Here is a 15,381-nt window from a genome sequence, read left to right as displayed (position 1 = left end):
AGGGCCTGGGTCCAGTCCCCAGGTTCCATTTCCTCATAAAAAAGAAGTGATTTTTTTTTTTTTTATTAAAAAGTTAGAACATTTTAAGTATGGAAAATTATCCTTACGCACTCTAGAAAAATCTGTGCCATAACTGAATATGTCACATAAACTACTTTAAGATTGTTATTCTCCTCTTGTAGGAAGATACATTTCAGCAATATGTGAGACCAGAAATTAACACACAACTTTCTGATTTTTGTATCAGACTTACTGGAATTACTCAGGTAATAATTCTCTTTTCTTTTTGCTAACATTTGAAAATGGAATTTCAATTAAGAATTTATTTTATAGATAGTTTAAGATATTATTGCCATGATCAACTTAGTCTGGTATTTTTGTTTGGTAAAGATCTTTCATATTGTAGCAATTTAAGAAAGTATTTACAGCCTGTTGCAGTGATACGTACCTATAATCCTATGGGAGGCTGAGGTAGGAGGATTACTAGAGCTCAGCAGACTTTGAGTCTTCTCAAAAAGAAAAACAAAAAGCACATTTACATCTAGTGTAACATTTTACTCAGCCTTTCCCTTTAAGGAGTTGTAATGGTGGATTTAAAGATGTGGTTGGTTAAATGAAACATTAACACACAGTAGTTAGTATCTCTTTGTATTTCTTCCCTCTTCCCTTCCTTCCTTTCTCCCTCCCTTTGTGTTTTCTCTTTCCTTCCCTTCCACCCTTCCTGCCGTCACTCCTTACTCTAGGTTATCCTGACATTTACAATCTCCCTCCCACCTTAGCTTCCTGAATGCTAGGATCATAAGCATGTGTTACTATGTCTGGCTACGTCCTGACTATATATAACTATTATTATTTTTAAGCTGTGGTTTTTCATTGTATTCTAACAGGTAGGTCTTTAGTTCATTTATTTCTTTCATTTATTTACTCATTCCATACATATTTGAGTGCCTACTATAATATGCCAAGGAACTAGGGATTCAGAGACAGTTGAGTCGGCCTTTATCCTCAGCTCCTTTGCAGTCTAAGCCAGGGGGTCAGAGAATCAGCCAGCGGTCACAGTATGTTTAAGAAGAGTGACAAGTAATGACAAGTCTGTTTTATCAAATTATTCTGGGATTCTATGAAAAAGGTTCTGTCTTAGCCACTTTTCTTATTGCTGGGCCAAAATACTCAAAACGTCAACCAAAAGAAGTAGTTTATGTTGACTTACAGTTTGTAGAAATTTCAGTCCGTAATGAGCTGGCTCCAAAGTAAAATGGCGTGGTGGAAGGACTTGGGTAGAGGAAGGCTGTTTAGCTTACAGCATCCAGGAAGCAGAGTGAGGAGAGGAGCTGAAAAGGAAGATATATACCCTTGCAGGCCACACCCAGTGACCCACCTCTGCTGACCAGACTGTCTCCTAATAGCAAGTCAGCTGTAAGCCTTTATCATCCAATCATCTTCCAAAAACTCTGCCTGTCAGCACATGTGGCTGTTGGGGAACATCTGGTTAGAAACCGTAGTATTTTACCTCTGGCCCCCAAAAGACTGGTGTGTACCTATTTGTACAAAATTTATTTAGTCCATGTGTAAAAGTTGCCAAAATCCTAATAGTTCCAGCATTGCTGAAAAGTCCAGGTTCAAAGTACTCTGAGACTTCAGGCAAACTTTATCTGTGAGCCTTTGTTAAAAAAAAGAAAAAAGTTTGAACACTTCCTATATATGATGGCGTAGGGTAAACATTACCATTCTAGAAAGGAGGAAGAGGGAGATAAAAAGAAATGAGACCAAAGCACAGCTGAAGCCCAGCAGGGCAAACATTAGTTCCTGTAGCCGAGTCCAGCACCTGGGGCAGGATGTAAAAAGTGAACTCCGAAGGGCGCGGGTGGCTGCCCCTGCAGCATTGCTGGTGGTCGTGGCCCTCGTGGCTGCTCTCACGGGCTGGCCTTGCTCGCGTCTTGAGCTTCCATCAGGTGTTCTTTGTTTCTGTCTTCTCCAGCTTTCTGGGTTTCCACTGCTCGTTTGACTTCACCCTTACAACTTCATGCACTGCCTTCTCAGGGACATACTGCCTGGCTTTGTAGGCTTTTGTTTTCTTTTTTTCCTTTGCTTTTGGTTTTTCAAAGCAAGGTCTCGCCATGTGGTTCAGACTGGGCTTGAGCTCTTTTAAGCAGAAGTAGACTAGACTGGCCTCAAACTCATAGTGATCCTCTGCCTCAGCCTCACGAGTGCTGGTGTTACAGGCGTGCGCCACCTTGCACATCTGTAGGCTTTCTCTTAAAGTCTGGGTAGAGGCTTCCCACAGCTGTTGCACTGCGCATATCTGTAAACTCAGCACTGCATGGATGATGCCAGCTTCTTCTGCCAGCGTGAGCGTAGCAAGGCTTTCCTGGTATCTTGTCTACAGACTTCTGAGGGCCTGGATGGCTGAGCGCTGTGAACTGAGTCCCGGGAACAGACTCCCTGGGCAGTGGCATGGAGGTGGCAATGGTGCTGTGTGTTTTCTTCTTGAAACCAAGTTTTTTGCTTTTGTGACTGAGCCTTGGAAGACTGGGGCCTTGCTCCTCACGTAACTTGAAAGCATTTTTCCTTTTACTCTGATCCGAAGTACTTGGCTTCTTTTTAACATTAATCCTTTCAGCAACCAAGCTCTTCTCTGCTCCAGCTTTTGAGGTACTGACTTTCTGGCAAGACTGAAAACATTTAAAATGGGGTTTTTTGCTCTAATTTTCCGGATTAACCTCACAAAGCGCCCAACAATATCTGTGCGACACCCCTCAGTGTTGCGCCGTGTTAGATTTTCCTGATCCAGATTACTTAGTTTGGTGTCCTTCATCTTAGTCTCCTACATGAGAAAAATGGAGACAAATTTTCTGCCAGAGCATAACATACATGGTCTGGAGCCCCTCTGCCAGTGGCGTACTCCTGAGCCTAGCCTTTACCTATCTGCATTTTTTTCAGTACTCTGGTCTTCTGTGATCTGACCAGTATCTCATAGCAAGCTCAGTTTATAGCATTCTAGGGCTCCTCCTCTAGCTGGCATCTCCAAATCTTTCCAGACTCCTCCCTTGAACCAGTTCCAGAGGTTTCTGAGCCATATGATAAGGCACAATGAGAGCAGTACCTACTCCTGGTAACAAACTCTGTTGTAGTCACTCTTGTTGCTGGGACAAAATTCCTGGCACTCGCAACTGAAAGGAAGGAAGGTTTATATTTGTAGAGGTTTTAGTGCCTACTTGCTGGCTCTAAAACACAAGGGCATGGCGAAAGGGTCTAGGCAGAGGGTAAGCTTACCTCATGGCTTCCAGGAAGCGGAGAGAGGGTGAAGGGAGGAGCTGAGAGAGAAACACCCTTGCTATGAACACATGAGACTTCTGGAGACATCTAAAGATGTAAACCAGATCAGCTTCAGTGTGCGGCAGCGCTACCCCGGGACAAGCTCTATCCTTGTTGTTAACTCAGTTGACTTTTGATAGGTAAATAGGCAGGAAGGAAGTGATGGGCATTTCAGGTGTAGAACAGCATGTAGCTCAGGATGGCCCAGATTTGTGTAGGTTAGTGAGAAAATGGTTGGGGTCTACAGAGATGAGTGAGAACCCAGTGTCTGACATGTCCTTTTACCCTGAAAGCCTTGGAAAGTGGCAGACATTTAGACATGGGTGACTGACAGGTCAGATTTACTGTTTAGGAAACCTGTACTGGCAGGGTGTGTAGTATGGTGTGGAAAGGCGTAAAACTTGAGTTGGAGAGACCACTTGAGCAATTGTGGTTTTCATTTCTTAAGAGATTTCCTTTTTCTGTACTCTTAATCAGTAAACCACTGGGTTGAGGCCTTGTAAAAAGTGAGTCACTGAGGGCTAGACCTCATGGCACACGTCTGTAATCCCAGCACTTGGAAGGCTGAAGCAGGAAGATTGCTGTGAGTTCAAGGCAGTCAAGTTCAAGCCCAGCCTGTGCTATACAGAGCGTCCCTGTCTCAAAAACCAAACTAAAAATGAACCACATCTTAAATACCAAGATTTAAAATTTGTATTTTGAAACAGGGTCCCAGTAAGTGGCCAGGTTGCCCAGGCTATTCTCAAACTTTAATCCTCCTCCTCAGCCTCTCAGACTGCTAGGACTGCTGGCATGTACCATCACAGCTGGCAGTAAACAGGTTTTTTTTTGGTCTTTTTGAGACTGGGTTTCACTGTGTAGTCCATACACAGTGAAACTGACTTTGAACTCCCAGCAATCCTTCTGCTTTAGCCTCCTGAGTGCTGGGATTATAGGCATGTACCATCACTGCCCCTAATAAACAACTTTTAAGTGTTTTAAGTGAAATTTTAGGTGGCAGATGTATTGAAGCCTGGCAAATTATGAAGAGTTTTCATATTGTCCATTTCCTTCCAGTTTACGTTTAGGTGTCCTGTAGGACTACATGTAGTTACCCTGATTTTCATATCTTTTGTTTTTATACCCTCAGGATCAGGTAGACAGAGCTGATACTTTCCCTCAGGTACTGAAAAAAGTAATTGACTGGATGAAATTGAAGGAGTTAGGAACAAAGTACAAATATTGCATATTAACGGATGGGTAAGTATTTAGGAAAAACATCTTTTTAAAATCTGCTTTTTCAAGATTCCCTGTTTCATTTAGAATAATCACAAGTATAATTTATTGAAGATTTTGGAATCACCCAATAGAGAGAATATTTTTTCTTTTACGTTCTGTTTTCTACTTATCTTTTGAATCCTAGAGATGAGAGTGAACAATAGTAACAATCTAGTGCAAAACATGAGGACTGGAAAGATAAATATCGACATGCGAAAATGAGTTTTCCAAAAGCCTATTGTTATCATGACATTGCCCATAATCGGTTTCAGCTTAGCAGTCAAGGTTCTCTCATCTCCCCTTGCTGGCCTGTTTCGCCTCGTCCATCCACCATTGTTTCTTTCTGTTGTAGTCAGGCTGCCTGTGAAGTCTCGTGATTTATCCTTCCTCTGTGTGCTCAAGGCTTTCCTCTCCACTGACTTACTGCTTATCGTCAAAGCCCTCCCGGGTGTTACCCTGGTAATACAACTACACTGATCTTAGCCTTTATGATATGTACAATTCTAAATATACTGACACCTTTAAGCATCTAAGCTTATTTTTTGCAAAGAAATTAAAAATTCTGTCAGACTGAAGGACTCACACTACTTGATAGTCTTCCGTAAATGAAAACGTAATGAAAATATCAGAAAGATTAAAACGGGGATTACAGGCATGGTATGAGAACAGCTGTGTCATACGCTGTCAGAGTTGAAGAGGAAAGTCCTAAAGAGCTTCTGTGTTGAATTGTGGACAGTTTATATGTACAGCCGAGGTGTTGCCCATAGAGAGGGTTTTTTATCCACATACAAGAGGAGAGAACATTGAATTCCATCGTATTATAATTCGGAAAGCTTCTAAAATGGATCCTTTTAGAAGTCTTGCTGATTTTTAGCCTGAGTAGGCAGTATACGGTATATACAGGTATAAAAATCCTCACATTCTAGGACAGATTGTTCAAAACCTATGTGATTTTGAAATCAGAGCACTAATAAAAATAATGAGTTGATCTTTCTGGAAATAATTTGGAAAACTCAGGCAAGCAGCATGTGGTGGATGGAGTTTGCTTCAGGGTATTAAAAATACACAGAAACAAATAGAATCCTAAGAATAGATGTCATTTATTTGTTGATTTACTTATTGTTGTTCTGAAAATTGAACCTGAGGCTTTTCTGCCGAGCTATATCTCCAGCCCTTTTGCTTTTTATGTTGAGACGGGGTCTTGTTAAATGGCTCGATTGCCCAGGTAGGACTCAAAATTTGTAGTCCTCCTGCCTTAGCCTATCCGAATGATGGTATTATAGGTGTGCACCAGCTGTACCCAGCTTAATTTTCTTAAAGCACAGTTGAAAGTACTCCTGTTGTCAGAATAAGCAACTGAATTGAGGGCTTTATTTTCTGCTAAAGATTATAATTTCTGCTGCTATTCTGATTCCTTTTGCCTGGGAAAAAACATCCATGTACCAACGTAATTTCCATGTTGCTGTGTAGGCCTTTCTGATTATAAAAAGTTGATTTGTATTATAGAAATATGTCCTGGGGCAGGACAGCTTATATTTTTAGCTTCTTTTAATTTTTCTCTTTAAGTTTTTAAAAAAAATTATGGCATTTATTTTAGTTGAAAGTGTGCCCTTAAAAAGCTTACTAGAGAATTAATAAATACTGCCATTATGCATTAGACTAGCAGTTACTTAAGAATTACAAAAAAAATACTCAGCAATGTAGAAATCTGCCCATGAATCAGAACTGTAAAACATTAAGGTTAATATGGCTAGTTTCATTTTATTTCCTTTTTAATGGACATTTTGAAATAAGGTTAATCTTCTAGCTATTGTGTGTAGATGAGAAGGTTGACACAGAAAAAATAGCAACTGAAAACACTTATTTGTAAGAATGATAAAGCATTTATTTTGTGCATTTTTTCTTTTTTTGGTTTATAAGTTCATGGGATATGAGTAAGTTCTTGAACATTCAGTGCCAACTCTGCAGACTCAAGTATCCTTCTTTTGCTAAAAAGTGGATCAATGTTCGAAAGTCATACGGAAACTTTTATAAGGTAAAATTACTGTATTTAATGATTATGCTCTTGAGAAGTTTGCTGTTTTCCATGCACATTAAATCGTGATTTTTCTGGTATTTTTCACAGGAAAGGATGTGTATTTGTTACTGTTAATCAGAGTATCACTTATTTTCAAATTAGAAGGCTAAGCCTTTTTTCCCTTGACCTATTAACTTTTTAAATATAGGCAATATATATATGTATCTATATACATACATACATATGTATATACAAGCATATATACACATACCGTATATACATAGACATACACAGGTGTACGTATTATTCTTCTGGAGCTTCATACTTTCATGGTAATCACTGTTTTGCTTTTCCTTACAGTTCATACTTATATCTATATCATTATACCATACAGTTTGATTTTGGCCTTGTGAGCAAGAGATCATAATGCATTTCACTGGCAGTATTATTTGTTTCGCTCTTTTCCTTATTCTGCTCGACAGCCAGCCAAGTTGTGTGTACAGCTGCAGTTCATTCACTTTATTGCTCTGTAGAATTCCATTGTGTGAGTGTAGCGTTGGTTTATCTGCTCTACTTTGGTCATTTGGATTATTTTTAGCTTGGGATTTTTTTGACCAATGATACTGTAAACATTCTTGCTTGTGATTTCTGTTGCGTTTGTGTACTCCATGGCACTTTCTCTAGGGTATAAACCTAGGAATGCAGCTGCTGGGTCGTAGGTTACACATGTTGTTCACATTATTAGATAATGGAAAAGTTGTTTATGAAAAGAATCGTGCTGGTTTGCACACTTAGCAGTGAGTGCATGAGTTTACAGTTGATCTTTGTCATTGCCAACACCTGATATTGTATTAGTAGACATTTTATTTTATTTTGTTTTATTTTGAGGTTAGAAAAGTTTTATTAGAAATAAGGAGAAGGAGAGAAAGTGAGTGAAAATAGCTCCTGAATTTCTAGGAGGGTCCTGAATGGTCTGGTCCATTGGTAGATACTTTAAATGTAAATCTAGTGGATATAGGATGCCATCTCACGGAGATTCTAACTTACGTTTACCTGTAACCCTTGAGATTGAAGTCCTTTTTTCCATGCTTACTCTCCATTTTGACTTGTGTCCTTTTTCTTTTGTTCCTGTGTAAGTTTGTGTCCGCTTTTTAAAAAATTGCTATTCCGTTCGTTACTGGTTTATAGATCTTTATTTTAGATGCTAGTTCTTTGATTTTCTTTGATTTTTTTTCTATTCTTTTTTTTCGTGGGTTTTACTTTGTGTTTTTGTTTTGTTTTCTTTGACATGGTCTCACTGGGTAGTCTACATTGCTTTTAACTCAGTATGTAGTGTGGGCTATGCCATTCTCTTGCCTCAGTATCTTGAGTGCTAGATGTACATCATACCTGGTTCATTTTACAGTTTTTAAAAAACTTGTCATTATGGAAACTTCCAGACATTTAATATAGAAATAGAAAGGCTAATGAACACTCATGACCTGGTTGCAAACTCATTGACAATCTCATTTTACCTGTATTATCACTTTTTTTATTTTGAGTCAGAAAAGGCATCTCATCTGATCTGTAAATATTTAACTATCTCCAAAAGCTGAAGACTTTTTTGAAAACACAATCGTACCATTATCACATCTAAAAAATTAACGATAATTCCTTATTGTCATCTACTTATCACAAATGTTTCTTTACTTTTTATGTGTTACGTGAGTTACCATTAGTATAAGCTTCATACATTTGCAATGATCGATGTATCTGCTTTCTTGTGTTTTTAGTATTTTTAATCTACAAATTCTGTTTTTGTCTCTTTCCCTGTAGCAAGTGTTTTTTTTTTAAAGAAATAGTTATATTCTGTAGTGTTCCCATGCATCTGAATTTTGCTAGTATTACACTAGTAGTACACTGCTACATGCTGCATTGTAGTCTTAAACTATCTAAACTTGTACTAAAATTTATGATTTGGTTGCCTTAGATTATGTTTTTGCTACAAGTCCCAGGTGGTAGTGCATTCTCATATTTTAGGGTATTGTTTCTCAAACCTGTAATTTAGAAGAAGAATTTATTTAAAGCCTCCTTAATTACATCTTAAAAATTTTTAGATGTGCATAAAAATATCTACAGTGCAGACTTGAACATACTGGTGCAGACCTTTAATCCCAGTACCCTGAAATACTGAGTTGGAGGATCTCCTAGTTAGGGCATGTTAGTGACTTGGTGAGATCCTGTCTCAGCAAATAAAAAAGCTGGGGATTGTAGTTCAATGTGAATATCCTGGGTTTAGTCCTAAAGGACTAAAAAAAAAAAAAAAAAAAAAAAAAAAAATCACAGCTCACAATACATTTATTTAATTATAAAATTATAGATACAAGGCAGTAAAATTTCCAGTACTCTGTTGATAGAGGAAATTTTGGTCAGTATTAGCCTACTCATATATATAGTTTTTTACTCAATGTGCTAATCATAATGTCAGTTACTGCTGTAAATAGAAGAAACTTGCGTTTTTCTTTTTAAAAATTTTCCTTCTATGGTTTTGTTAACCATATCCAAGAAAACCTAAAAGTTCTACCACAAATTTCTCCTATATATGATGCTGATAGCAAGATGGTCAATGATTGGTCTATATATGATTTTAGATATTCTTGTTTTGTTTTTTTAAAGGGAAAAATTATTTTTCACCTAGCCTTTCTTGAGGATAGAAGGCAGAAATTGGTAATTAAACCTGAACTTGGTTCAAGATCTTGGTTGGTTCAACTGGTTTATAAATTTACAACTGGTAAGACAAGCAAAGATATTTCTGTGAAGTAATTTACTTAAATAAGATTTCACTTTTTTTTCTGAAAGTGGCTAAAGCAAAGTGAATAAAAACACATCCTAACAATTTTTTATACAAGATTTTGGAAAGAACTCCAATTTCTTTTTTTGTATAATATATCAAACCCAAATGTGATTAGTAACATTTACAAAATTATACAAATGTATTTGTTTCTCTTATGGACTTACATTTTAAAATGCTAATTTTGGGGTAGAAGTGTAGTATAAAACATACCTCTATAACAGTGAAATATTTGCTTGTTTTAGTTTTTTTGTTTTCTTCTAATACAACCCACCTATTCTAGATTGAATTTAAGGTAAGCTAACATGAATTTCATTTTTCACAGAAATTAAACACTTTCTGCCCTTTCTCTACATGTTTGCTTAACCAAAAGACTTGCTTATGTGTGTAGAAAGTTGGGAAATGCCGTGGAAAGTTCATTGCTTTCCTTAAGTGGCTGGATACTCTTAGAAATCCACAAGTTTCTGAAGGTATAGCTGAAAGTGTCACCTCCAAAGCTCTTTTCTCAGAGGCAGAATTGTAGGCTGAGCAGAAGATTCAGACAAAAGATCTGTCATCGTGTCTTACTGTGGTTTTGAAAGGGAAGAAAAATAATTTTCTTCCATAGTTTTTTCAGATTGTTTTCAGTGAGGCTTATTTTGCCTATGAAGCTCAAGCACACACACATACACACACACAAAATTGTGAGCATTTAAAATTTTCTGTTGCAACATACATTACTTCCAAAGATTTCATTTTCTTTGAAATCCAAAAATGTTTTGTTTTTGTTTTTTAATTTTATTAATACATGTTTGCAGTACACAATGATTGCATTCACTGTAAGCGATTGGCTCACAGATGTAACACATTTCAGTTTCTTTGTTTTCCCCCCAGAAATCCAAGAATCTCATCACGTGAAGTTAGAACTTTTTCCTCAGGGTCTTTTAGGGCCTTGCTCAACTGGTTGGTGACGAAAGTGTCTGCTGAGTAGACTGGATCTTGCAGCTCTTCCTCATACCACTCTGCAAATTCTGGCCTCGTGGTTTCGTGACCTTTACTTTTCATCTCAGTCCCCTTGTTGAAAGCTGTCAATTCCTGATTTCTGGCTTCCGTTTTTCCACTTGAAATCATACTCTTAGATGCCTTTGATCCCAGGGAAAATACAGGTTTAGAACTATCAATAAAAAAGTTTTGTGGGTGTATGCTTTTTTTTTTTTTCTTTCTTTGATTCTTCCTTCATTTCTTCATGTCTTTGAGGATAAAGTGTTTCTTATCAAGTAGATCTCTAAACTTATTATCTGTGTATGTGGTATGCTAGCTAGATATCTTCTGGCATCATTATTACATGTTGGGCCTGGATAGTATACAGAATTTTGTCTTGACAGTATAGGCTTCAGTCTTGCAAAGTATCACTATGCTCTGAAGTGTAGATCTGTTTTGAAGATAGGAGTAATTTCTCATAACAGATGCTGGAAAAGGAATGTGCAAATTAGAAGTTTGGTGGACTTTTGATAATGTCAGATTTCACAGAATGCCACAGTATCTGGCCTGTGATGAAGTTTCTTCACCTCTGTGGTAGAGGGGGTGCTCTTGTAGCCCATTACTTCCAGGGTGTCACACCACTGGTTTGTGGGAAGTCCACTTTGTACAAACCATGGTGTAGAGATTCACTTACTCATCTCCCTTCTTAGGGTGGACAGTAGCCAGTTTTAAGCAGGTTATTTTTTATTGGTACTAAGTTTTAGGAGTTCTTTAGTGTAGGTGCTAGTTCCTTATTAGGTATGTTACTTCAAAATATTTTCTTTCATAGGTTACCATTTACCCTTTTGAGAATGTCCTTTGTTGCATAAAAGTCTTTCATTTTTGATGAATTGTGACTTTTTTTTCCTGCTTATATCCAAGAAATCATTGTCAAATTGAATGCTATGAAACTCTCCTTTTCTTAAGAATTTTTATGATTTCAGTTCTTAGATTTAGATTTGATCCATTTTGAATTAATTTTTGCATACGTCATAGGGTAATGTTCAATTCATTGTTTTTCATGCAGATTCCTAGTTTTCCCAAGACTGTCTTCTCTGTTGAGTGGTCTTGGCACTTTTGACTGTGTGTGTGTATGAAGGTTTAATTTTAGTTCTCTGTTTTGTTCCATTATCTTGTATCTGTTACGCCAGTACTGTACCATTTGATCATTGTAGGCCTCTAATAAATTTTGACGTTAGAATGTGTGAGGTCTCCAACTTTATCAAGATTGGTTTAGCTATTTGGGTGCCCTGTAATTTCCACATTAAATCTTCACATGGAGTTATCGGAGGAGTCCAAAAAAATGTTTGGAATTTCTGCAATAAATCTAAATCATTTGGATAATATTTATCTATGTTTTGGAATCCATGAGCATTGGGTATTTTCCCATTTATTGGTGACTGTTTAAATTTCTTTTAGCACTATTTCCTTGTTTTCAATATACAAGTCTTTAGTTTTCTTGGTTAAGTTTATTCCTAAATACTTCTTTTTGATGTGATTTAAAATGGAATTTAAAAAAAATTTGCAGTTAGGGTTATTCATTATTAGTGTTTAGTAATGTACCAGATTTTTGTGTGTTGATTTCAATTTTGCAACTTTGCTGTATTTATCAGCTGAGGTTTTTTTTTTTGTTGTTGTTTGTTTGTTTGTTTTTAAACTGGAGATTGAATCCAGGGCCTCCTCCCTGACCTACATCCTAAACTTGATTTTTTTGATTTTGAGACAGACAGAGTCTTGCCTAAATTGCCCGAGTTGGGCTCAAACTTACAATTCTGCTCAGTCAACCAGATTGCTAACATTATAGTCATGAGCCAATATGCTTGTCTCTAATAGGGTGTGTGTATGTGTGTGATATTTAGGATATTCTGTGTAAGAGAATATATCATTTATCAATAGAAATAATTTTCCTTCTTTTTGGATGCTTTCTTTCTTGCCTAACTGCTCTGGGTAGAACTTCTAATATTTTGTTGAACAGACAAATATGGGTGTCTTGTCTAGTTCTTAATCTTAGAAGGAAAACCTTGCAGTGCTTCACTGTTGAATGGGATTTTTGCAGAGTAAAATTGTATTGGGATAAAAATTTATTGTGTTGGGATAGTTTACTTCTGGCGCTTGTTTTGCCATGGAAAGTTGCTGAATTTTGTCAAATGCTTTTTTGTACCATTAGTTGAGATAGTCATGTGATTTTTCTCCCTTTTTCTATTAACATGGTATATTGTATTCATGTTCATATGTCGAACTATCTTTGCATTCCAGGAATAAATCCTATCTAGTCATGGTGTGTATCCCTTTCAGTATACTGATTTGCTTATATTTTGTTTGGGATTTTTATCTTCATTTAGCATCAAAATGAGGTGAGCCTTATAAAATTAGTTAGAAAGTGTTCTTTCCAGTTTTGAAGTAATTTGAGAAGAGTTGGCGAACTCAGCACTCAAACCTTTGGGTTCAGAGCTTTTCTTTTATGGAACATTTTCAGTTACTGATACACTCTCCTTACTGGGAATAGGCCTATTCAGGTTTTCTTTGCTTAAGATTCAGTTTTGGTAGGTTGTATGCTTTTGGGAATTTATTCCTTCCTCCTCAGGTACCCAGTGTATTGAAAAAATTTTTATAAGCACTTTTTTAAGTAATACGTAGTGGAAGGAACAGAATGCATTGAATTATTACAGCTTAAAATAATTATTAATGTTTATCAAAGGCTTTTATGTCATTCGCTTTGTCATTCTACTGGTAACTCTGAGTAAATAACACAGATCTTAGTCCCATTGTATAGATGAAGAAGCTAAACTAAAGCTCCAAGATGCATAGGTAACATGGCTACTCAAACTGCAGAATGGAAAACTTGACAAACATTCTTGGTAGAGAAATGAAGAAAATATAAAAGTGAAGGAGCATATTAGAGTCTGGAAATGTAGGTGCTTTTTGTATTTATCAAAATGTAGCAAGTTTTCAGCTAAGTTATAAAGTACCACACATCACCTTTTATTCTTCATTACTTTTAGTCATCTGAGTAGGATAGCCTTTGTGTCTTTCTAAGGAATCATTCAAATAAAGTAATTACAAGAAAATACCATACACACAAGTTAGATTTAAAAGGTAGATCTTCAACTTAGATGTCCAGAGCAAATATATACTTACAATAAATTTTTCTTAAATTTCAAAACTGTAAATGTTTTTATATCTGAGGATTCTGTTTTCAGCTAAACTAAGATCTTAAAGTTTCAGTTGTTTCCTTATTTGATCAAGAATATTGCCTGTTGCCCAACTTAATTTTGCTACTGTTAATTTTCAGTTTCTTATATTTCAACTTAATTTGGCTTTATTTAGAATAGTAAAGAATTATTTATTCTAAGCTGTTTACTTTTCAGGTTCCTAGAAGCCAAACCAAACTGACGATAATGCTTGAGAAATTAGGAATGGACTATGATGGTCGGCCTCACAGTGGTCTTGATGATTCTAAAAACATTGCCAAAATAGCAGTTCGAATGCTTCAGGATGGATGTGAACTCCGAATCAATGAGAAAATGCATTCAGGACAGCTGATGAGTGTGTCTTCTTCCTTACCAATAGAGGGCACTCCAGCTCCACAAATGCCACATTTCAGAAAGTAGCAGCTTTTTGTTTGCGGATCATCCAAACTGGAGTTGCTCCAAAGCGGTAGCAAGATGAATACTGATCAAATTAGTCCTGCAGTGCAAACTTCAAGCACCTTAAACATTTATAATCTTGTTATTATTGTGGATAGATATTATGTGTGTGAACAGATTTTGTCACCAGCACTTTTGATACGACCTTGTATGTTACACAGTAACAATTCCCACTTAGAACTGAATTTTTTAATTTAAGATATCTCTGATGTGTTTTTAGTTTTAAAATGCATAATTTTATTGTTTCTTTAAATGTCATAGCTTTTTGATGTTGAGATGTAGGGTGTATTTCTACATTAACATATTAAATCATTTCTTATTAAAATACAAAAAGATTGAAAGGCAGGCTTTGTCATTGGGCTTTATGACAATCATAGTTCAAGTCTTGAAATTTATATGTGCAGTTCAACTGCAGTCCTCCCTCATTACTGGGGGACTCATTCCAGGACCCTGTGAGGACACCGAAGTCCCGAGGCTAGGATCCTTCCTGTAAAATGGCACAGTGTTTGCATATATGGTACGCATGTCCTCCCATGTTACTTTGTCATCTCTACATAGTTACAGTACCTTACAAAATGTAAGTACTATGTAAATAGCTTTTGATGTGTTATTTAGGGAATAAAGACAAGGAAGAGAAGTCTGTAGATGTTCTGTCCAGACAGAAACACATGGGCCTAATCATACATACCCAGCCGGTCGCCAGACGTGCAGTGGTAAATTGTGAGCACTAGGGGGAACCCAGGAGCTGGGAGGCGGCAGGATGCCAAAGCAGGGTGTGCCACACAGCGCCCCATTTCTGTAGATTCCACACAGTGCTGTGTACTTGGAAAATTCCTGGTTGTGTCTTGGAGCTTTTTTTCCCTATTTTTTACTCTGTGGCTGGCTGACTCCATAACTTAAACATTATTATTATTATGGAGATAGGGAGGGCAAAGTATACATGGTAAGTTTCATACAGTACCTGTCATACACATCTGCCTGTTTCTTTTAACTGATAACAGGAAAATTTGTGATAGATCATAGGACCTGGTTCAAAATTTAATGCTAGTGAAATTAATGGAAAATCAGAAGAAAGTACTCTTTGAATGAATGTCATAAGGGTTATAGCTCAAATATTATAATATATAAGTAAATGTGTGGGGTTTTCTGTTTGGATTTGGTTGTTTGGTTCCCCTCCCACCTATGACTTACATCTGTTCTACATTTAAACGTAAGTGATGGTGCTTTGAAATAAACTTTGTAAGGTTGCATCATCGTTTAATTTTACATTTGTATTCAGTATTATAAGGGAGATTAATAAAGCCAAAATTTTCTAA

At 36.7% G+C, this 15,381-nt stretch overlaps 1 protein-coding gene and 1 long non-coding RNA gene across 4 annotated transcripts in view; one reads left to right on the top strand and one right to left on the bottom strand.

Annotated features, from left to right (window-relative positions):
- Nucleotides 1-1,308, bottom strand: part of LOC134472643 (uncharacterized) — a 5,192-nt gene extending 3,884 nt beyond the window's left edge. Inside the window, exons 1-2 of the long non-coding RNA XR_010042535.1 lie at nt 1,211-1,308; nt 449-506 (exon numbers count right to left, since the gene is read on the bottom strand). This is a non-coding gene — a long non-coding RNA (uncharacterized LOC134472643). The remainder of the gene's footprint in view (nt 1-448; nt 507-1,210) is intronic.
- The window catches only part of Eri1 (exoribonuclease 1), a 26,437-nt gene extending 11,056 nt beyond the window's left edge, over nt 1-15,381 (top strand). For 2 of the 3 annotated variants that reach the window (XM_003462621.5, XM_063234570.1), the window contains exons 4-7: nt 183-266; nt 4,445-4,554; nt 6,493-6,607; nt 13,787-15,381. In XM_003462621.5, coding sequence (XP_003462669.1) covers nt 183-266; nt 4,445-4,554; nt 6,493-6,607; nt 13,787-14,029 — 552 coding nt within the window. In that variant the 3' untranslated portion in view covers nt 14,030-15,381. The remainder of the gene's footprint in view (nt 1-182; nt 267-4,444; nt 4,555-6,492; nt 6,608-13,786) is intronic. The other variant, XM_063234569.1, reaches the window with a different exon arrangement.

Source organism: Cavia porcellus, unplaced genomic scaffold, assembly GCF_034190915.1.
Source record: "Cavia porcellus strain 051 isolate PalLab524CR breed Dunkin Hartley unplaced genomic scaffold, mCavPor4.1 scaffold_24, whole genome shotgun sequence".
Classification (NCBI taxonomy): domain Eukaryota; kingdom Metazoa; phylum Chordata; class Mammalia; order Rodentia; family Caviidae; genus Cavia; species Cavia porcellus.
This window is presented reverse-complemented; position numbering and strand designations above follow the sequence as displayed.